The following is a 23105-nucleotide window of genomic DNA, read 5'->3' on the forward strand; positions in this document are numbered from 1 at the left end:
TGTTTATCCCCTATTCCCTGACGAGATGATACAACCTTTCCACATGCACCCTCCCAGCACTGCTGAGCATCTAAATTAAATACTGCGGATGCTGGAAATGTGAAACTAAAACTAAAATGCTGGCGAAACTCAGCAGGTCTGGCAGTATCTGTGGAGAGAGAGAAACAGCTAGTGATTCAAGTCCAGTTAATTCATGAATCATAGAATCCCTGCAGTGTGGAAACAGACCATTCAGCCCAACGTGTCTACACGGATTCTCTGAAGAACATCCCACCCAGACTCACCACAACGCCCCACCCTATCCCTGTAACGCTGCATTTCCGATGGCCAATCCACCCTAACCTGTACATCTTTGGACTGTGGGAGGAAACCAGAGCACCTGGAGGAAACCCACACAGTCACGGGGAGACTGTACAAACTCCACAGTCACCAGAGGTTGGAATTGAACCCAGGTCCATGGCACTGTGAGGCAGCAGTGCTAACCACTGAGACACTGTGCTGCCCAAAGCAAAGGGTCACTGGACTCAAAACCTTTTACCCTGTTCCTTTTCCCATGGATGCTGCCAGACCTGCTGGCTTTCTCCAGCACATTCTCCTTTCATTCCGGAGAACTGTACATTTTCTGTTTGCATAAATGCACTAAGTTTAGAATTTAATATTTTGGCTGCTGTATGAAAGCCTTCACATTCTAACTTTCGTGCATATCCCTCAGGCTGAATTAGCAGAATGTAATATCTTGTTGCTTCATTTGGTTGTGCTCACGTCCACAGGGCAACAAGGAATGGGCAATAAATGCTGGTTGAGCCAAGTCTGTGGACCAAGAACTGGGAAATGGAATTACAACAGTTAGGTGCATGTTTTGAGTGGTCCAGACTCGATGGGCTGAAGGACTTTTTCTGTGCTTTAGATCTCTACGATAATGATCCTACCTTGTGTTATTTGTCAAGAACTGGAAATTAAATCACCAAGAACTGGCTGCATGTGGGATAAACGTTCCAGTGGGACCATATTCATGGTTGTTGGACTGTGCCCCTTGGTATAATATGACCCTCTCCTGCCAAGCAGCAAGAGGGTTTTCTTCATTCCAAGCCGAATTTGGGGCTATTGCAATGAAAGGTTGTCTAGAATTCGTAACACAGGAGGGCTAGGGTGGAGGTTTGGGAGTCTCTGCAGCCCATTCACCACCCACTGTCCCTCAATCAATCAGCTCCCTGGACCCAGCACAGGTTCCAAGTCAGAACAACGACATTGGCATGGTTACCCTGCACGCTGCACCCCTGTGCCCCAGGCTTATCACAGCAACTCTATCAGCATCTCCACAAAGATGGGCTGCCCCACAGGGTACACAGTTGATTGTTTCAGGAAGGAAACAGCCATCCTTACCTGGTCTGGCTTACACGTGACTCCAGACCCACAGTGATATGGTTTACTCTTAAATGACCTCTGGGCAATAAATGCTGGCCTAGCCAGGAACCACTATTGCTTTTTACACTTAATGTTTGATCATAGAATCCCTACACAGAGTGGAAGGAGCCCATTCGGCCAATCAAATCTATACCAATCTTCCAGCTAAAACCCCATCCATACCCACCCCCCTACCCTATCCTGTAACCCTGCATTTCTCATAGCTAACCCACCTAGCCTGCACACCCCTAGACACTGGGAAATTTAGTATGGTCAATCCACCTAACCTGCACATCTTTGGATTATGGAAGGAAATCCACACAGACACAGAATGAGCAAACTCCACACAGACAGGTGCCAGAGGCTGGAATTGAACCTGGGTCCCTGGCGCTGTGAGGCAGTAGTGCTAACCCATATCGTCCAGGCTGATCGATGACCTCAGAGGAAAAAGACAGAAACCTGTATTGATATAACACCTCCCACAACTTCAGGAAGCCATGACTCTCTTCATAACAAGAGCAAAAAAAAACTTTCATGATCTGTGGCGATTGTTGTAGCCTAGGCAACAGGGCTGTTAATCCACATCCAGTAAACCTCTCCGAACTGGAAGATGAGGATCAGTAGGAGATCCCGTTGTGGCCAATAGAAATGCCACTGATTCACTACTGCATCCATTATTTATATTCCATTCAGAATGGTGATAACTCAAACAAAGCAGTGATCTTTAAGTCCCGTTGTTTTGTCTTGATGCAACACACATATCAACCAGCTTGAGAAAACCATCCGTGCCCATCATTAATGCCTTTGTCACAAAAATATTTTCTTTTCTTTTCCCAAAGGCAGGAGTAATTGCTGTTTATTTCCAAAAATAGTTGCCTTGAACTGTGCCAGCCTACTCTCCCATGTCACGTTCTGGCACCAACTGGGTAAATTACCAGAACATTTACTTAGAAGAACTCAAATGCCCACCCTTTATCTCTCTGCACTTTGCGGGATTGTTTGATTGGACAGTGACAGGTGAGTTGATACAGGGAAACGGTGTCCTCAGGACAGAGTATCACATGCCCCATCACCATCCCACACGACCATAAAAAAACAAGAATAAAAATATGCCATTCAGCCCCTTCAGAAGAAAGTGAGGACTGCAGATGCAGAGATCAGAGTCAAAACGTTTGGCACTGGAAAAGCACAGGAGGTCAGGCAGCATCTAAGGAGCAGGAGAACAGATGTTTAGTCTACTCCACCATTCAAAGAAATCGTGTCTGATCATTCTCAACTCCGCTTTCTTGTCTTTTCCCCTAATCCTGGATTCCCTTCCTGATTAAAAAGCTGTTTCTCTCACCCTTGAAAATACTCAATGACCCTGTCTTGACAGCCCTCTGAGCTACAAGAATTCCACAGATTCACTCCATTCAGAATAAGGGGTCACCCTTTTAAGACAGAGATTAGGAGGAATTTCTTCTGAGAGGATGCCTCTGGTCCTAGACTCTCCCACAAGGAGAAACAACCTTTCCTTATCTCGGGAAACAGTAAGGAATGCAGATTGAATCCTGATGAAGGGTTTTGACCCGAAACGTTGACTTGCCTGCTCCTCAGATGCTGTCTGTTTCTCCAGCTCCACATTTATTGATTGTCTTTCCCCATCTACTCTGTCAAGACCCTTAAGAATCTGGTCTGTTTCAATAAGGTCACCTTTTGTGATTTTAAGATTGATGTCAGACCTGCTGAGCTGCTCCAGCGTTGCAGTAGTTGTGGGCATGTTTGCTGAATGGGAAGTTGATTTGCAGATGTTCCGTCCCCTGTCTAGGTGGCATCCTCAGTGCTGTGGAGCCTCCCTGTAAAGCACTCCTGTACTGCCTCTTCTGCAATTTATTTGGTTCTGTTCCTGCTGCTTCCAGTTGCTCCTTGCAGTGGTTGGTATATCAGAACTAGGTCAATGTGCTCATTGATGGAGTCCGTGGATGAGTACCACATTTCTAGGAATTCTCTGGCTGGCCTCTGTTCAGTTTGCTCCATTATCATTGGGTTGTCTGCCTGTTTGTACTATATAGTGTTTAGTGCAGTCCCTGCATGGGATATAAATACTATATAGGACAAACAGGCAGACAACTAACTATTCACATTCATAAACATCAACTAGACACTAAATGACACAACCAGCTGTCCCTAGTAGCTATACACACAGACAAAAAAGGACCACAAATTCAACTGGGACAACCCAGTCAGGAGAGAAGTATTGCAGCAGCAACTGCTACTGAAAAACTGAAAAGCTAAAACTCCTGGCTCTGTGGGAGCTTGACCACACCCATTCAGGCTGCTTCTATTGTTCCAACTTTAAAAACAAAAACCCAAAGACTCAGAAGCGTTTTACGATAAACATCTCATTGCTGGTCGTAAAACCTTCCTTCTAAAAAAAAGGACAAAATAGACCTCTTAAAACCAGAGTATCATGCTAAATTTTCAAAATAACCCAACACTATTTACAAGCATTGAAGTACCTTTTGTTTTACGATGGTGACTACACCACAAACGTAGGAAATACAGAAACCAATTTACACACAGCAAGCTCCCGGGAGAGGCAGTAATCAGTCTTAATTATGCTATTTAAGGGAATCGATAGGACTCCAGGTTACCCAAGAGAACTCAGTTTTGTTTCCAACACTGTATTCTCCGGTGCTTGGTAGAATAACACATTAACAACGGATTAGAATGACAGTACCTATGGCAGAGCAGCATCCCTCAGGACTGGCAGCATTAACCTCAATGTTCATGCTCCAACGCTGAGTGAGGCTCGAAACTGTGACCGGAGAACCAGAGGGGAGGGAGTGTTAGCCTCTGAGCTACAGCTCCCAACAAAAGCCAGGTGACCCTGCACCTCTGGGTCCTTCCTGCTGCCAAGTCTGGCTTCACCCAGTGTAGAAGGGTCAAGGCCAAACTGGTATCAACTCAACAGATGATCAGGCGCGATAATTAACCAATCACTGTTTGCCTGGCTGAGGGGTTACTAGTGACCAGGACACTACCAAATCTTGCCAGAGAGAGGAAGCACTCTCAGTTTCTCATAAGACTTCATTTTCATAATTACAGGCAGGCCCTGCCTCTCAGAACAACAGGGTTTCAATTGATAAAAGATAGTCCAGTCATTTCAACTCATTACGTACTGTCCTCCCAAAACGTATACACCCCTCCATCCCTCCCTGCTTTATCCTTCTGCTCAAATTGTCTCACTCACTACACACACCCCTCCTCGCTCGCTCCCCACGTTTCCCTCCACAGATATCCCTCCCATAACCTCCACTCTGCTTCTGACATATCCCCGTTCCCCCTTTACCCAAATACAGCTCCTACCTCCTCATTCCCCACAGCCATTCCTCTCCACTTCTTCCCCCCCAACCAGGTCTTCCCTCCACCCACGCCCCCATCTCCTCTCCACCCCCCCATGTCCCCTCCATCTCCACTCCACCCCCTCTACCCCAACACAAACAGCACCCCAAATCCCATCCCTGTCAGCAAGGGGCTGCTTGACTTCCCACCCCTGTCAGTTTGTTTGATGAAGAAACCAGACAGCAGCAGGAATGTGCAGTCAGTAGTTACCCCAATGACCTGGGGTTGGGGGGGGGGGGGGGGGGTGGGGGGGGGGGGGGGAGCGGAGCGGAGCGGAAAGGAAGGGGTGGGCAGTTAGTGGGAGCAGGGAGACAGCAGGGGGCCAACTGCTCAGGAAAATCAGACATGGCATGGAGTAGAGGGGGTGGGTGGCGGTGGTGTTGGTGGAGGAGAGTGATGGCCTCGTGGTATTACTGCTGGACTGCTAATCCAGAGACCCACATCATGTTCTGGGGACCTGGGTTCAAATCCCACCGTGGCAGATAGTAAAATATGAATCCAATACAAATAAGACCATAAAAGCTTCCTAGGTGGGTCCAATTGCTCAGTATGCTGGTTCACTGAGCATAGTGACACCAATGAGTGTTCAAGCTCAGGTCACCACCAAACATGAAGAATAGGAGCAGGCCATTCAACCCTTTGTAACTTTACCACTATGCCACCATCTTCCCTGAATTCCTAAAGCAGCAAAGCTTCAGAACTATGTTTTACTGTCACAAGGAGGAGTTGACCCAAATTGCGACCTCAGACCATGTTGCTCCATGTGGTCAAATCTTGGTTGATCAACCCATCTTCCCACCTTTAGGCTGCCAACTCAGAATAAATAAATGTGTCTCTGGAATTTGCATCATCTGACCTGCCTCGATGCTTCTGCTATTGGCCAGACAAGACCTCACATGCTGCCTTCTTCCACCAATTAGAAAGCTACAAGACTCGTTAGCCAATTGAATGACGTCTGCCTGTCTACCACTAAAAAAAGGGGGTGGGAGAGACAAAGGCTGCTTGAAGGGAAGTGTTCAAGGAAAATGACCAAAAGGGCACCATTTTTTCTTTACAAAGGTCTATACGATTTTCTCCAGGGTTCTCCCGGCAGCATGCTGGAACTTCATCTTCAACTCCTTTATACTCCACACTGATTCTGGAAGGTCGCCAACCTAATCCCACCTAATTATTGCCCTCCGCCACACGCCTCAAACATCATCCCCGTGACTCCCAAAAACTTGTAGGATGTGCACATAAACTTACAATTAAACCTGTCGCAAAAATGTTGAGGCTTGTAATTAACAGTCTAAGTACAACTTTAATGACATGATAATTGCAACTTCAGTGGCCATCAACCTCTTGTACCCTGAAAGCAAGGAGGGAAACTGTCTACAGTTTTGTATCTGCACGCACCACCCTCTGCCTGAAACATTTGCTCCTCAGGTCCCTTTTCAATCTTTCCCCTCTCACTTTAAACCTGCGCCCTCTAGTTTTGGGCTTCCCTAACCTGGGAAAAAAGGTATTGGCCCTATCCATGTTCCTCATGATTTTACAAACCTCTTTCAGCACCACGTGACATACCACCCACAATGCAATGTCAAAACAACCAAACGTCTTGAAAGCCAAAATGGCATTCCAAAGAGGTCACACAAGAAACAACAGAAGGATAGACCATTCGGCCCCTCAGGCCTGCTTCAGTATTCAGTATCATCATGGCTAATTGGGTTTCTACCTCTCCCTCTCCTTTTCCTCCACTCTCAGAGACACTGAACATCTGTCTACCCCTGCCGTCAATATATTCACCAATGGAGCAGCCAGAAGCCTCTGGGGCAGAGAATTCCAAAGATTCACAAGTTTCTGAGTGAAGACTTTCACCTCATCTCGATCTAAAACATGGAGACAGCACCATGGTGTTTCTGCTGGTCTAGAACTTGGAGATAGTGAGGACTGCAAAGTCAGAGTTGATAGATTGTGGAGCTGGGAAAAGCACAGTAGGTCAAGCAGCAGCAGAGGAGGAGGGTCGATGTTTTGGGCAGGACCCTTGATCAGGATTTAAGGTGCCGACGTGAAACGTCGACTCCCCTGCTCCTCCAATGCTGCTTGACCTGCTCTGCTTTTTCCAGCTCCACATTTCATTGACCATGGAATCTAGAACAATGGCTCAGAGTCTATCTTGCCAAACACCTTCAGAAAGAGCCAGTACCTCTCAATGAGATCAGTCCTCGTTGTCCCAAATTGCACAAGAACACAGACCTAACTTATATCTCCAGATAGAATTTGCGGTTTTGGGTCGGAGTTTCCATGATTTTCATGGACTTGCCTAAATCACACAGTCACATGAACTGTAGCAGTTGGGAATACTTGAAAATGAATCGCTCTCCAGGAACTGGTTACAAACGATCATCAATGCCCAAATACAAAGGGGACATCACAGCGATAATCTCCCGGACTTTGGACCGAACAACGTGTCAGAATGGAATTTATCACAGAATCCCTAAAGTGTGGAAACAGGCCGTTTGGCTCAACAAGTCTACAACGACCCCCCAAAGAGTAACCCACCCAGATCCATTCCCCTTACCCTATCATGCTACATTTACCCCTGACTAATGCACCTAACCTACACGTCCCCAAACACTGGACAATTTAGCTTGGCCAAATCACATTGCTCTACCACTCCCATCAGAAGGAGCCTTGTTTCTGCTCAGAATTCCCCAGCGCCAATGTTGGGAAGAGAAGCAAGCACTGACCTTTGTCGTACTGTCGTGAGACCTCTGGTACCTCTTCCATCTGCACCCATAGATTCCGGTCAGACAAGACAAGCACAGCTGCGGTTCATAGTACTGAAGTGGTTGATGTTTGACCATGCTCCTTCAAATGTTGCTGGAGGGGACCTCAGCAACCCATCAGGTCAAAGGGCTCCTTTGGGAGGGGAAAAGAAAACAGGATACATTACCGTCAAGCTGGGGGTTGGGGAGGGTGTTGGGGTGGGGGGGGGGGGGGGGGGGGGGGGGGGAGAGGATGGAAAGCACGAGAAAAATACCAAAACCTTTGTAAATACAACATGGAGTTCAGTAACACTAGGTCAGAAACACACATTGTGCACAGGAAGCTCTCAGCCTGTGGAACTCTGTAACACCTGGGAGAAGTAGGCCATTCAGCCCATTGAGTCTGCTCCTCCATTCAACGAGATCATAGCTTTTCTGATAATCCCCAACTCCACTTTCCTGCCTTTTCCCCATAACCCTCGATTCCCTTCCCGATTAAAAATCTGTCTCTGTCAGCCTCGAATACACTTAATGACTGAAATTAACATCTCTCTCTGGTAAAGAATTCTACGGATTTGCTCCTCTCTGATTCAGAGTCATTGGGATTTACAGTACAAAAAAAAATACCCCTTCAGCTTATCACATTCACGTCCATCAAACTCTGTCTAAAATATGTGATCCCTTATTTTGAGATGATGCCCTTCAGTCCGAGACTCTCCCACAAGGAGAAACAACCTCTCCACATCTCCCCTGTCAAGTTCACTCAGAATCTTCTATGTTTCAAGAAGGTTCTCTCTCATTCATTCTCTCAGGTGAGTGAGTGTGTGGAGTTTGCACATTCTTCCTGTGTCTGCGTGGGTTTCCTCAGTGATCCGGTTTCCTCCCACAATCCAAAAATGTGCAGGACAGGTGAATTGGCCACGTTGAATTGCCCATAGTGTTTAGGGATGTGTAGGTTAGGTGCATTAGTCAGGGGTAAGTGTGGGAAATGGGTCTGGGTGGGTTAATCTTCAGAGAGTCAGTGTGGACTTGAGCTGAAGGGCCTGTTGCCATACTGTAGGAAATCTAATCTAAATTCTAAAGAACACAGGCCCGGTCTACTCATCATCTTTGTAAAACTGGTCCCCTATATCTGGTTTCAGCCTAGTTCACCCACTCGGTTTCCAATGCCAGTACCTCTTGCCTAAAAAGGGGTCCAAAACTGTTTACAGTATTCCAACTACCTTCTTCAAAAAGCAGAGTGTTGAATAGGTTTAAGGCAGAAGCAGGTAGATTACTTAATAAAAGAGGCAAAATGAAGAGTAGGGGCAGGCCATTCAGCCCCTCGAGGCTCCTCCTCCATTCAAACAAATCGTGGCTGATCAGTTTGGGTTTTGAATTCACATGGAGTTCAGCCATGATTATATGGGATGGAGGAGCACACTAGAGGAGCCAGCTGGTCGTCTCCAGCTCCTATCCTGGATGTTTCTATGAGGCCTTCTTTCATCTTTGAGAAAGCAATCCAAGAAATCTCATTCTCACTGCTCTGTCCCAACCATTCTGTAAATTTTTCACCAAGTATACATTCAATTTTTAAAAAAATTACCTCATGTTACCAACCTTCTCAGCACTGGAAACTATTTTCCTTTACTTATTCTCTCAAAAATGTATTCACACTTTTGGAATCGGTCAGTCAGATTTCCCCTCATCCATCATAGTTTTGACAATAAACCCATTCTCTCATGACTTCTGACCCAAAGCTTTGGGAGAGTTAATACTGGAATTGGGTCTGCTGTTGCTTCACATCTCCTCTAGGGGCATCTTTCCTTCCTGTCAGAGTCTCAACATCATTGATGGTGGTGAACTGAATCTAGGGGCTTTGAGAGACAGGTTCAAATCCCATCAAGGAATTAAATTCCTTTCATAAATCTGGATTTGAAATCTAGGTTACGTGAAGGTGACCATCAACTGCTACGAAAACCCATCTAATTTCACTGATATCCTTTCGAAATCTGTTGTCCTTACCTGGTCTGGTCAACATGTGTCTCCAGACCCACAGCAATGTGGTTGACTCTTAACTGCACTCTGAAATAGCTTAACCAGCCTCTCAGCTCAAGGGCTAACTGGAAATAGGCAGCAAATGCTAGTTTTGCCTGTGATCCCTATACCACATGAAGGAACAAATTAAAAATTCAACTACTTCAAAGAATCATTGAATCCCTACAGTGTGGAAGCAGGCCATTCCACCCACTGGGTCTGACACCAAACCTACAAAGAGCATCGCACCCAGACCCACCTCACCCCTATCCTGCATTTTCCTGGCTCATCCATCTTGCCTGCACATTCCTGGACACAATGGGCAATTTAGCAAGGCTAATCCACCCTAACCTGCGCATCCTTGGACTGTGAGAGGAAACCGACCAGAGGAAACCCACCAGAGGGTTGGGATTTATGGTTGTACCGGCAAATAATTAACCTCAAAACAATGTCACCAAAATTAAATAGGTAACCAGCTTGTTATTGCTGTTTGAGGGTGGGAATCACTATGTAAATTGGCCATTCCATTTTTGTCTAATACAGCATCTCAATTTACTGATTCTCAGACACCGAAAGCTCAGAAGGTCATTCAGCCAATTCTTGAATGACTCAAACAAACATCTGACTTCACTAATCCCATTTTCCACCTGTAGGTTTGGACAGCAAAAGTAACTATCTAAATGCTGCTTCAATGTTGTGAGCATCTGACTCAACTACCCTTTCAACCATTGAGTTCCTGCCTCCCACCATCCTCCAAGTGAAAGAAACATTTCTCAGACCCAAAGACATAAGAGCAAAATTAGGCCATTCGGCCCATCAACCCACTCTGTACTTTGATCACAGCTGATAGGTTTCTCAACCCCATTCTTCTGCCTTTCCCCATAAGTCTTTAGTGTCTCCTCAGCTTCCTACCTTTCATCATTAATCTACACCCCCGTTTAGCGATCCCGAATGGAGAAATTACCTTCTTCTCCACTTTATGCCTCTGATAGTCTTATAGATCTTAAGACTAATTTAGGAGCTGACACAGATAGACCTCTCACAGATCCCTTCCCAACCATAGTCTCTCCAATGCAAAAGAAAATTCCAGTCTATCCGATCTTTCCTTATAGCTCAAATTCCCCAGGCAACATCCTGGTAAATAATTTCACCAACTTATTCCAGAAATTCCGGAATACTTGGTGGTATTCTTCCCTGCTCCCGTGAGTCCAGACCCAGAACAAATGTGTTTTAGTCTTGACTGTCCTTTGAAATGGTCATTTGGTTTTAATGGCACCAGGGGGTCAAAAAAAATGTGGCACAGGAAAAGCACAGCATCCAACGGCAGGAGAGTCGACGTTTCGGGCATAAGCCCTTAATGGCAATTGGGGATAGGCAATAAATAATGTCTCACCAACAACATCCACAGCCCACGAAAGGAAGAAAAGAAAAGAATCCTTTGGCCAGTTGCAGAACTATCTTGTATCCATCTTTACATTCCTTCCTGGTTATTCCTTCCCCCTGGAGACACAGTATCTGTATTCCCTGAAATGATGTTAATTTCTAATCTCTTCTGAACAGTCATTGACCCGAAACCCTTCACTGTTTTTTTCACTTCACAAAACCACCATCCACACTTTCAATTTCTCTTTCAGTTTCCTGGAATCTCCATGATTATATTTTCACATTGTCTGAGAGCAGAGCTTTCCTCCAAACGGGTCCCTGTCATACCCCCTCTCGGCTCAAGCTGCACGCTGGAGTCAGTGCATCGTATAGTCAGAGACTTACAGTGTAGAGAAAGGCCCTTTAGCCCATCTCATCCATGCTGGTCAAAAACAACTACCTAACTATTCCTGTGCACATCTCAATCCTTCTGCAATGGTAGGAGGGTTCTGCCCATCCTACCATTACAGGCAGTGAGCTCTAGACTTCCATCACCCTCTGGATGAAAAAGATTTTACTCAGACCCCCTCTAAACCCACTGCCCCTTACCATAAATCTATGCCCCCTGCTCATTGATCTCCCTGCCAAGAGGCACATGTTCCTTCCATCCACTCTAACTATGCCCCTTATACTTTTATACATCCCAGTCATGTCCCCTCCCATCTAAAGGAAATCAATCCCAGTCTGTCCAATCTTTCTTCGTACCTGAAGAATACTAGCCATTAAATTACCAGCCCACTAGTCATATTGTCACAACTGAAACAAAGAGATAGCGACTAAAACATCCAAGTGTCAACGTAGGAATCTGTTCGGATACCGCCAAGAACTCACTCCAGCCCTTTTTAAAAAGAGCACCATTGGATCTTTCATCCGGGGTGTGAGGGCATCTAATTCAAATGGAAACTATAAATGATATCGTAGACATTGCAGCACTCCCTCAGGCACTGCCTCCGATTGGAGCATTAGATTGCATTACAAGCTTCAGTCACTAGAGGGAGACTCAAAACTCCTTGTATCAGAAGGTCAGGAGTTGACTGTCCCACCCAGGAACAACAGAGAGAGAAAATCATTATAGCACAGGAGGTGGCCATTTGGCCCATTCACCTCTGCTGATACATTCAAAGCAGTAAATACAACTCCTGCCCCTATTGTCCTCTCATCCCACGTTCTTGCACAGTGGTTAGCACCGCTGCCTCCCAGCGTCAGGGATCTGGGTTCAGTTCCAACCTCGGGTGACTATGTGTGGAGTTTGCACATTCTCCCCATGTCTGCATGGGTTTCCTCCAGATGCTCCAGTTTCCTCCCACAATCCAAAGTAGTGCAGGTTAGGTGGATTGGCCATGGAAAATTGCCCATATAGTGTCCAGGGGTTTGTTGAGCAGGTGAATTAACTATGGTAAGTGTGGGGTTTCCTTCCCTTATGAAATAAAGGTGTTACATTAGCACTTTTCCAATAACCAGGGACTCTCCCAAAATCTAAAGAATCTTCGAAAATTACTACACGTGCAACCATGATCTCTGTCGCTACATCCTTCAATATCCTAAGATACAACCCATCAGAGTCCAGGAGACTCCTTGGTCTTTAGGCCCATTTCATTGCACTTTCCTCCAATGATAATTATTATCATTGTATTTCTCTCAATGTTTTGCCTCTTGAATGGATTAAAATTCTGGAATGCCATTTGTCTCTTCTTGAGTGAAGAATGATGCAAAATTTCTTCAACCCCTCTACCACTTCATAGTTCGTCATTATTTCTGTCAGCTTTTTCTCCTTTCGTCCTTTCTCTGTGTTTAAAGGAGCATTTGCTCATGGTTTTTTTTTAAATTACTTGCTATTTAATGCCATGGTTCATCTTCTACCATTTTGTTTTATTTGTGCTCATCTTTTGCTGATTTTTTAAAAGTTTAGAATCCTTTAGCTTACAGTGTAGCAAAGATTAGTGGTACATTTTCTTTCCCCAATTTGTTGCTATCCTTGACTTCCTTAGTTAACCAAGGTTGCTTCATCCCTTTCCTTGAATTCTTATTCCTCAGTAAGATGATTTTTCTTGAACTATTCTCTTCAGAAACTGACACATTGTTCATCAATAATGTTTTCTGATTAACTTCTATCCCAGACCACTCCAACCAGTTCTGTCCTCATTACTCTGGAATTACCCCTATTTAGGTTTAGCATTGTTGTTTAAAGTCAAGAGTGTGGTGCTGGAAAAGCACAGCAGGTCAGGCAACATCCACGGAGCAAAAAAAAAAAATCGATGTTTCAGGCATCGAAGGGCTTTGCCTGAAATGTTGACTTTCCTGCTCCTCAGATGCTGCCTGACCTGCTGCGCTTTTCCAGCACCACACACTCGACTCCTCTCCAGCATCTGCAGTCCTCACTTTCGCACAGTAGAATTTTGCATTTCATTTGAGAATGAGTAACTTGGGCTTGAAACAACTGTGTTATGGTCACTGTTCCCCAGAATAACTTTTACTCCAAAATCATTAACTAAACCCACTTTACTATACATCTGGTCTAAAATCTCTGATTAGAACCACAGCCTATTATTCTAGCAATATTACCCACGTACAATCTATGAATTCTTCCTCTGAGTCATAAAGCACAGAAACAGACCCTTTGGTTCAACCAGTCCATGCAGAGTATAATCCCAAACTAAACTAGCCCCATCTGCCTGCTCCTGGCCCATATCCATCCAAACCTTTCCTATTCATGTACTTATCCAAATTTCTTTTAAATATTACGATGGTGCCCATATCCACCACTTCCTCAAAGTTCATTAAACAGTCAAACCGCCTTCTGTGAAAGACTTTGCCCCTCTGGCCTTTTTTAAAGCTCTCCCCCCTCACCTTAAAAATATGCTCTTTGCCAATTTGATTTTCCCAAAATTTATGAAGATTAAACTCATCTGTGATTAAAGTACTGCTTTTTTCAATCTCCTGATTTACTCTCTGTCCTGTAATCTAGTTACTATTAAAGAATCTATATAATACCTGTGTCTCCTTCCCCTTGTTATTTTTACCTCCACCCATATAGATTTGGTATCTTCTAACCCCCAAGATTATTTCTCATCATTATATTTACTCCATCCCATAGTAACAAAACTACCTCATTACCCTAGCCTTCCTGCCTGTCTTTTTGAAAAGTCTCAAGCCTGAATATTTAGTTCGCAAATTTGATTGCCTTGTAACACTATGTTACGGACCAACTCACCGAATAAGAGAAAAAAACTCTTATTGCACCCTCCAGATCATCAACCCCTTTAAAAACCTGTGTCCCCACCAATTATCAACTCTCTTGCCACACTCCCTCATGTTCCCTGCTTGGAGATTGGCTGTTGTGACCAGCTATTATTTATTGGGAGTGTTCCCCTACTCCGAGATATCGGTCTCTGTTACAGCATCTCAGATTTCAGGCTGCAATCTTTTAATTAAAAACACATTGAGAGCTTGGTGCAGTAATGTTCAAAACAAAAATCAACGACTTGCCACAGCTTGGCATCAATTGAGCCAGAGGCAGCAACTTCAGGAGAAAATCATTTCCATTATCAACATAATAAAAAGTAAGAACGCGGAGTAGGAAGTGGGGGCCATTCAGTCTGCTTCACCTTGAATAGGATTCTGGCTCGCCTCAACTCAGTCTACACTCTGCCTTCCTATCCACTCCCCAGACCCTTCAACTCATAGCTAAATCAAAAGCATTGAGTAAGTTTCAAGAGGAGATAAACAATGTCCTGGCCTCCACCATACTGTGGGATAGGGAGTTCCCACAGATTCACAATCCCAAGGGCTACGGGGAGAGAGAGCGACAGAGCAGCATTGAGAGAGGGAGTCCGCCATGATCAGATTCAGTTGCTGAAGGTGCTCAGAAAGGGTCAACTGAGCTACGCCTGCTCCTTCTGTGACAATACTGTGGCTTTACGAGGGGTGTTTTTTCTTGGTTTCTTTCAAAGAGAGACTGGGGGACAGGTGGAAAACAGTATTTGAGAAGATAAACAACTTGTGAATCCTTGGGTGTTTTTCTTTTCAAACTAGTACAATAGAAGCTGCCGGAATGGTTGTGGTCAAACTGCCAAAGAACCTGGCTCTTCAGTTCTTCCTTCAGCAGTTGCTGTTGGGGTCTTGAAGAAGTGGAAGATGTTTTCCAACCCCCTCTCAGTTATAGCGAAAGGGGTTCTCCGCCAACTGCTAGAGATGCATGCGAGGCAATCAGAGTCTGAATTCGCCTCTTGCCAAGGGGGTGCGCTTATGGGATGTTACTATATCAGAACAGCTAATTAGTAATTGATACTGTAGCTATTTTGTTGTTTTCCAGTAGAGTTAAATTATTTCAATTCATTCTTTCTTTTGTTGCTTTTTAACAATAGCAGATAAATAGTGTTTAGCTTTGAATCCGGTCGTTTGACCGATCGAATTGCATCTGGAACACAACACCATAGATTTACTTTTAAAAACAACACATTAGAGTGTCATCTACCTTCTGAATAGTTTGAGGGGGTTTTATCTGGTTCCATAACACTTCTATTTAAATGAAAACCCCAAAGTCTTTTATTCATAAGGAGCAAGAAGGGAACGAGAGAAAGGGTTGGCCCACTCAAGGACAAAGGAGCAAATTTACTGGTGAAGTCAGAGAAAATGGGTGAGATTCTTAAATGAGTACTTTGCATTAGTACTCACCGAGGACAGACACATGACGGATATTGAGGTTAGGGATAGTGGTTTGATTACTCAAGGTCAAGTAGGCATAAGGAGGGAGGAAGTGTTGGGCATTCTAAACAGTTACTAAAAGTGGACAAATCTCCAGATGCAGATGTGATCTATCACACGTTATGGGGAGAAGCAAGAGAGGAAATAGTTGGGGCCTTCGCAGATATCTTTGCAGCATCCTTGAACACGGGTGAAGTCCCAGAAGACTGGAGAATTGCCAATGTTGTCCCCTTGTTCAAGAAGGTTGGCAGCGATAATCCAGGTAATTATAGACTGGTGAGTTTGATGTCAGTGGAGGGAGGCTGCTGAAAGTAGTACTGAGGGATAGGATCTATTTACGTTTGGAAGAAAATGGGCTTATCAGTGATAGGCAGCCTAGTTTTGAGCAAAGATGGTCATGTCTTACCAACTTAATAGAACTCTTTGAGGAAGTGAGAAAGTTGATTGATGAGGGAAGGGATGTAATTTGTCATATACATGGACTTCAGTAAGGTGCTTGATAAAGTTCCCCATAGTAGGTTGATGGAGAAAGTGACAGCGCACAGGGTCCTAGGTGTACTAGCCAGATGGATAGAGAACTGGCTGGGCAACAGGAGACAGTAGTGGTGGAAGGGAGTTTCTCAAAATGGAGAACTGTGACCAGTGGTGTCCCACAGGGATCAGTGCTGGGACCACTGTTATTTGTGATATACACAAATGATTGAGGGGAAGGTATAGGTGGTCTGATTAGCAAGTTTGCAGATGACACTAAGTTTGGTGGAGTAGCAGAAAGTGAAAGGGACTGTCAGAGAATACAGAAGAATATAGATAGATTGAAGCAGAGAAATGGCAGATAGGTGTTCAATCCAGGCAAACGCGAGATGATGCATTTTGGAAGATCAAGAGCGAATTACATGGTAAATGGAAATGTTCTAAGGAAAATTGATGTACAGAGAGATCTGGGTGTTCAGGTCCATTGTACCCTGAAGGTGGTAACGCAGGTCAATAGAGTGGTCAAGTGGCATATTTTCCTTCATCGGACGGGATATTGAGTTCAGGAGTTAGCAGGTCATGTAACAGTTGTATAGGACTTTGGTTCATCTACATTTGGAATACGGTGTACAGTTCTGGTCACCACATTACCAAAAAGATGTGGATGCTTTGGAGAGGGTACAGAGAAGGTTCACCAGAATGTTGCCTGGTACGGAGGGCGCTAGCTATGAGGAGAAGTTGAGTAAATCAGGATTAGAAAGACGGAGGTTGAGTGGAGGTGGGGGGTGGGGAGAAAGAGAAGGAAATGGAATTGAGGTCTACAAACTCATGAGCGGTACAGACAGCGTGGAACAGCAAGACACTTTTTTCCCCCCCAGAGCGGGAGGACTCCATTACTAGGCATCACAAGTTCAAAGTGAGAGGGGAAAAGTTTAAGGGAGACACACGTGGAAAGTTCTTTATGCAGAGGGTGGTGGGTGCCTGGAATGTGTTGCCAGCAGGACTGACAGCATCATTTAAGATGTATCCGGATAGATACATGAATGGGTAGGGAACAGAAGGATACAGACCCTTTGAAAATAGGTGACAGATTTAGATGGAGGATCTGGATTGGCACAGGCTTGGAGGGCCAAAGGGCCTGTTCCTGTGCTGTAATTTTCTTTGTTTTATTTACGCAGATTATCTGGTATATAATGGTCAAAACGGCCAGCGGACCAAAATTTGGGCACAGACTCAGCATAAAAGGATTATAACTAGAGTAGTTTAAAGATACATTCATTCTCACTCTAGACTTTTTGAAACTGTATTCCCATACTAGTCTGTTTTTGAGGATTTTAATTCTGTAACGGTATCTGCACTAAGATTGTGCTGACAGACAATATTACAAACTTTTCACTGCACTCAATATAGTGCACGTGACAATAAAGGCTACTCTATTGTATATAATCTGGTTTCACATATGCCATTACTTAAAAATGAATCTTCAACAGGAAGTTGGAAGGATGTTTGAAAAAGTAAATGCAGAGAAATGGGAGGAGAATAAGGAGCCAGATCAGTTTCTGAACAAGCCAGGAGAGATTTAATGGGCTGAATGGCCTCCTGTCTGTGCTTAACTTTCCCATCATTCCACGATCAGCCACCAAGCAATGATTGACAGCAGCCGAGAAACTCTTGTCTTCAACTTACATTTGACAAGAAAGGGCTGGCAGGTAACAATGGACCAAATGGCATCCTCTTGTGCTGCTGCTGCTGTTCTCAGATTTTGTCGGCAACCATCATGACATGAGGATGTCCCAAACGGATTTACAACCTATGAAGTAGGTCTTCGGAGTGTAGCCATTGCTGTGATGTGGGGAAAGACGAGCAGCCAATTTGTGCACAGCCTAATCCCATGAGTGGTAGTGGCCCATCCGGCCCACTCAAATTCAAATGACCACAGCTGATTCTCTATTCTAAGGGAATATACCTGTTTCCACCCCAGATCCCTTGATGCCTTGAAAAGGCAAGTCTTTGTTTGCCTCATTAACAGGAGGATCAGATTCCCCACAGTGTGGGGGGATAGTTCAGTAGTACTTTTCTTCCAAACATCTCTCTTATGCTCATCACTCAAACTGTTCCCTAGTCTGGAATGCAGTTTTCAATCAAGCCCTTTAAATCCTAAGAAAAGGCAATATTTCCCACACAGCCACCCCCGCCTCTCATCTTCAGTTGGTGTGCCGAATCTTGAATTACTAGCTTTAGTGCACTACAGAAAACAATGGACTCAGCAGATAGGGATAATTCAGTTCACCAACACCAAAGTGCCACATCAATCAACAGCCTCAGGACTGCTCTGGACATCGGGCCATTGCTTTATTGGTTAAACTAAAGCAACACCCACAATGAAGTAGCCACAACTCACTAAGTACCTTCGAACAAATTGGAGATAATTTCTCTGTAGAAAACACTCATGCTTCATTTAAAAATAAAAAAGGTTCAGATCATTGACCTTTGCCCCATTTGATAGCTCTCTTGCCTCAGAGTTGCGGTCACTACTCTAAAGTCAGATTAAAATAAAAAAAAACGATCAGTGCCAACTCATCAGCACAGGACCAAAGGAAGCAGTGGAGTCAGTGTATCAGGTTGGCTCAAGTTGCTGCAAACTGTACTGTGAAGCCTCTTCCAAGCATGTCCACCTTGAAGACATTTTCCTCCTCCCTCCACAAAGACCTCAGCGAATCAGCCTCCTTCCCCTTCCTGCTGAAAGGTCAAGCCCGAAATGTCGACTCTCTTGCTTCTCCACGTGCTGCCTGACCTGCTGCGCTTTTTTCCAGCGCCACACTTTAATCGACTCAAGACAATAGGAAATAGGAACAGAAGTAGGCCATTCGGCCCTTTCAGTTTGTGCTGCCCTTCAACATTCCTCATGGATGAAAGTGAGGACTGCAGATGCTGGAGATCAGAGTCTACATTAGTGGTGCTAGCAAAGCATAGCAGGCCAGGCGATATCTATGGACCAGGAAAATCAACATTTCGGGCACAAACTCTTCATCAGGCCTTTATTCTCAATGAAGGGCTTTTGCCCAAAATGCCGATTTTCCTGCTCCTGGTGACCTGCTGTGCGTTTCCAGCACCACTCTAATCTAGCCCCCAACATTCCTCACGTCCAATTCCTGTCCCTTCCCCTTAACCCTTGATTCCCCGACTGATCAAAAATCTCTATCTCAGCTTTAAATATACACCCAGACTCTGCCCCCACAGCTCTCTGTGACAAGGAGTTCCATAGACACTCAACCCCTCAGAACAAATTCCTCCCCATCTCAGTCTGAAATTGGTGCCCCTTTATTCTGAGACTGTGCCCTCTGGTCCTAGACCCTCCCATGAGGGGAAACATCCTCTCAGCATTGACCCACTCAAGCCCCTTAAGAATCCTGGATGTTTCAATGAGATCACCTCTCATTCTTCTAAACTCCAGGCAATAGAGTCCCAACCTGTTTAGCCTTTGCTCATCAGACAATCTGTTCCTGCGAGGGACCATCCAAGTGAATGTTCTCTGAACTGCCTCCAATTAGATGATATCTTGAATAATGGGGCCAAAACTGCTTACACTGTATTCCAATGAGGTCTCCCCAACACCTGGTACAGATGCAGTAAGACTTAGACTCCAACCCCCTGTAGATGTCCAATGTTCCACTTTTTAGCACAATAATGAAATAGAAACATTGAGGGGTTGTTATCACATTGCTATCTATGTGATCTTTATGTGCAGACACCGTAGTTTACAGCACAGAAGGGAGGCCATTCAGCTCAGCTTGTCAACTCATCTGTGAGTTCCCACCACTCTCTGGATGGAAAACATTCTCTTGGTAACTCCACTCATGTCCTTCTTCCTCTATGGCCCCCTGGTGACTGCTGCCTCTCCCAATAGAAAATATACCTTCCTATCCACACTCCATCAGGTCCCCTCTCAACCTTCACTGTTCTGAGGAAAACAGCCCCAGCCTATCCAATCTTTGCTGCTAGCTCAGGCCCTTCAGTCACAGAAACAGCCTTTTCCCATCACCCTGTACTTCCTATCTCTCAGCCAATTTTGGTGCCACTTAACTTTGGATCACATAGGTTCGTACTTTCTTGACCACATTTTGTTGCATTCCCTATATCCAAAAGTACTGACTTTGGTGTTGGGACTCCAGATAGCTGGTGGCCATGGAACATGCTAAATAAACACAAGTCTTTCATCTTTTCCTCCTCTCCCGTCTTGTCAGAGCACTGAAATCCAACACATTCCATGCTAGAAGTGTGGTATCTAAATTGATTTATGGGATGTGTGCATCGCTGGCTTGATTGCCCATCTCTAGTTACCCCCCCACCCCCCCCCCCGCCACCTTGAGAAGGTGGGCGTGAGCTGCCTTCTTGAACCGCTGCAGTCCATGTGCTATAGGTTGATCCACAAAGTCCTTCGGGAGAGAATTCCAGGATTGTGACCCAGTGACAGTGAAGGAACATTGATATATTTCCAAATCAGGATGGTAAGTGGCTCCAAGGAAAACCTGCAGGGATGGCGTTCCCATGTATCTATAGTCCTTGTCCTTCCAGAGGGTAGCACCCATGGGTATTGGAAGGCGCTGATGAGACCTGATGAATTGAGCAGTCTTTAGAACATGACTACTTTTGGGAAATAGCCAACACTCGCCAGATCTCTCACACTGCTCACATGCCGTGGTTACGTGCACAAGAGCCTTTGGTACAATCATTGCCACCAGTCTTTGGTAGCAGTCCAGGTAACTGTTATTTTTAAGATTAGAGGAGATTCTCTATAGTATGGAAATAGGCCCTTCAGCCCAACAAGTCCACACCAAACCTCCGAAGACTAACCCACCCAGACCCATCCCCCTACCTTATATTTATCCCTGACTAACGCACTGAACACTATGGGCAATTGAGCACGGCTAATTCACCTGACCTGCACATCTTTGGACTGAGAGAGGAAACCGGAGCACCCGGAGGAAACCCACGCAGACAGGGGGAGAATGTGTAAACTCCACACAGTCGCCCAAGGCGTGAATCGAACCCCAGTCTCTGGCGCTGTGAGGCAGTAGTGCTAACCACTGAGCCACCATGCCACCCCCGTTATTCAGTGGAGAAGGATGCTCAGATGATAACTTCACCGAGAAAGGGTCTCGGTCATCTTGATCAGAATTAAGTCATTATATCATGCTGAACAGCTTGCTGCATCATAACTGGGTGACATGCAAGGCTCTTGCAAGACCTCAGATTAGAGAGCTACATCGAACAAGGCACTTAGAAACCCAAACTGTTCGGCTACAGTGAAACATAGAAACTAAGAAATTGATACTGGAAGCATAGAAAATCAGAGAGGTAGGCTGTTCAGCCCTTCAAACCTTTTCCGCCATTCAATGACTGATCATCTAACTCAGTCCCCTGTTCCTGTTTTCTCCCCATACAGTTCTTAGGGCTAAAGGATCAAAGGGTAACTAAGTCCTTCTCAAAAGCATTCAATGTTTTGGCCTCAACCGTTTTTAGTGTCAGAGAATTCCACAGGTTCCCCCACTCTCCACATGAAGACATTTCTCCTCAGCTTAGTCCCTAAATGGCCCACCCTGTATCTAGGGAGCTCTCACCAGAAAAGCAGACCTTTCTATCCTGTTGGGCAGAGCTTATCTTGCTCTGTCAATTAACAATTTGAGGTACGACTACTCTATAGAACAGCCACTGGTTGCCCTCAGACAGGGAGATGGGAGTCACGTGATGGTCAGGCCAAGTTGGGATGGCACTTCTCAACAATAGGCAGTTGGGCAGGTATCCTCAGCTTTCACCCATGGGCAGTGCCAGACTGCCCTTCACTGGCTCTGTGGCAGACCCTTCACCTCCTATCCCTCAGTAGCAAGGACAGGCACCCACATCCACCTCAGAGCACAGCTCATGACGTGCACTGACCAAGTCTACTCTCCCTGTGTACCCAGGAAGCAAATCAATACAAATATTGATTAGGAGAGCAGTGTAAAATGTCAGACTAACAGCAAACAAAAATAACACTGGAGGAAACCAAGGCGGTGGGTGGGGGGGTCAATGCAGCCTGGTTGTTATAAATCAGTTTTTCTCAGATGAAAGCTCTCTCAATATTCCAAAACATTTAATTCAAGCTTAGGCTCCAAATGAGGGAAAAGCAACTGAATAATTAAGTAGTCGAGAGTGTGGTGCTGGAAAAGCACAGCAGGTCAGGCAGCATCCGAGAAGCAGGAGAATTGATGTTTTCGGGCACAAGCCTTTCATGAGGAAATGAATAATTGAGTACCCCTGTCAAACCGAGAAACAGTGCCTGAATGTTTGCATTTACCAAGCGCCTCTCAAAATGGCACATTACCCCAAATTTAAATTCTTTTTTTAAGTTCATCCACAGGATGTGAATGTTGCGAGCTAGGCCAGTATTCATTACCCACCCTTCACGTCGCTGAGTGTCACCCAGTCTGTAGGTGAGGACAGCAGATTTCTCTCCCTGTAGGACATACAAGAACCAGTTGGGTTTTTCCGCCGATTCACAACGGCTCCATTGTTGGCGTTAAGATTCTAAATTCCAGATTTCTTTTCAAATTGAAATCAATTTCCACCATCTGCCACGGCAAGATTCAAACCCAGGTCCCAGAACATAATCTAAATCTGAGCTAATAACCTTGTTAACATTGAAACCAAGATGGCCAATATGCGCACAGCAAGCTCCTACAAAGAGAAGCAAGATGACAACCAGATAACCTGTTTGTGTGATGCTATTGAAGGATAAACGTTGTCCAGGATGCCAGCCCTGCTCTCCTGAGAAATTGGGATTATTTAGTCATCTGAGGTGGCAGATGTTCTGGTCCAACATCCAAGGAAGGAACTCTGACAAGAGAGTTCAAGTGTCTACAGTAGGAATTGAACCCACTGCCTTATGAAGTGAAAGTATTACCAACTAGCCACAGC

The 23105-nt window shown here is 45.1% G+C and overlaps 1 protein-coding gene across 2 annotated transcripts in view; it reads right to left on the minus strand.

Moving 5' to 3' along the window:
- Nucleotides 1-23105, minus strand: part of LOC140481117 (glycerophosphodiester phosphodiesterase domain-containing protein 5-like) — a 217230-nt gene that overhangs the window by 125059 nt on the left and 69066 nt on the right. For both annotated transcript variants that reach the window (XM_072576807.1, XM_072576808.1), the window contains exon 2: nt 7518-7689. In XM_072576807.1, the coding sequence (XP_072432908.1) occupies nt 7518-7634 (117 nt within the window). In that variant the 5' untranslated portion in view covers nt 7635-7689. The remainder of the gene's footprint in view (nt 1-7517; nt 7690-23105) is intronic.

The sequence above is a fragment of the Chiloscyllium punctatum genome, chromosome 9 (genome assembly GCF_047496795.1).
Source record: "Chiloscyllium punctatum isolate Juve2018m chromosome 9, sChiPun1.3, whole genome shotgun sequence".
NCBI classification, from domain to species: Eukaryota; Metazoa; Chordata; class Chondrichthyes; order Orectolobiformes; family Hemiscylliidae; genus Chiloscyllium; species Chiloscyllium punctatum.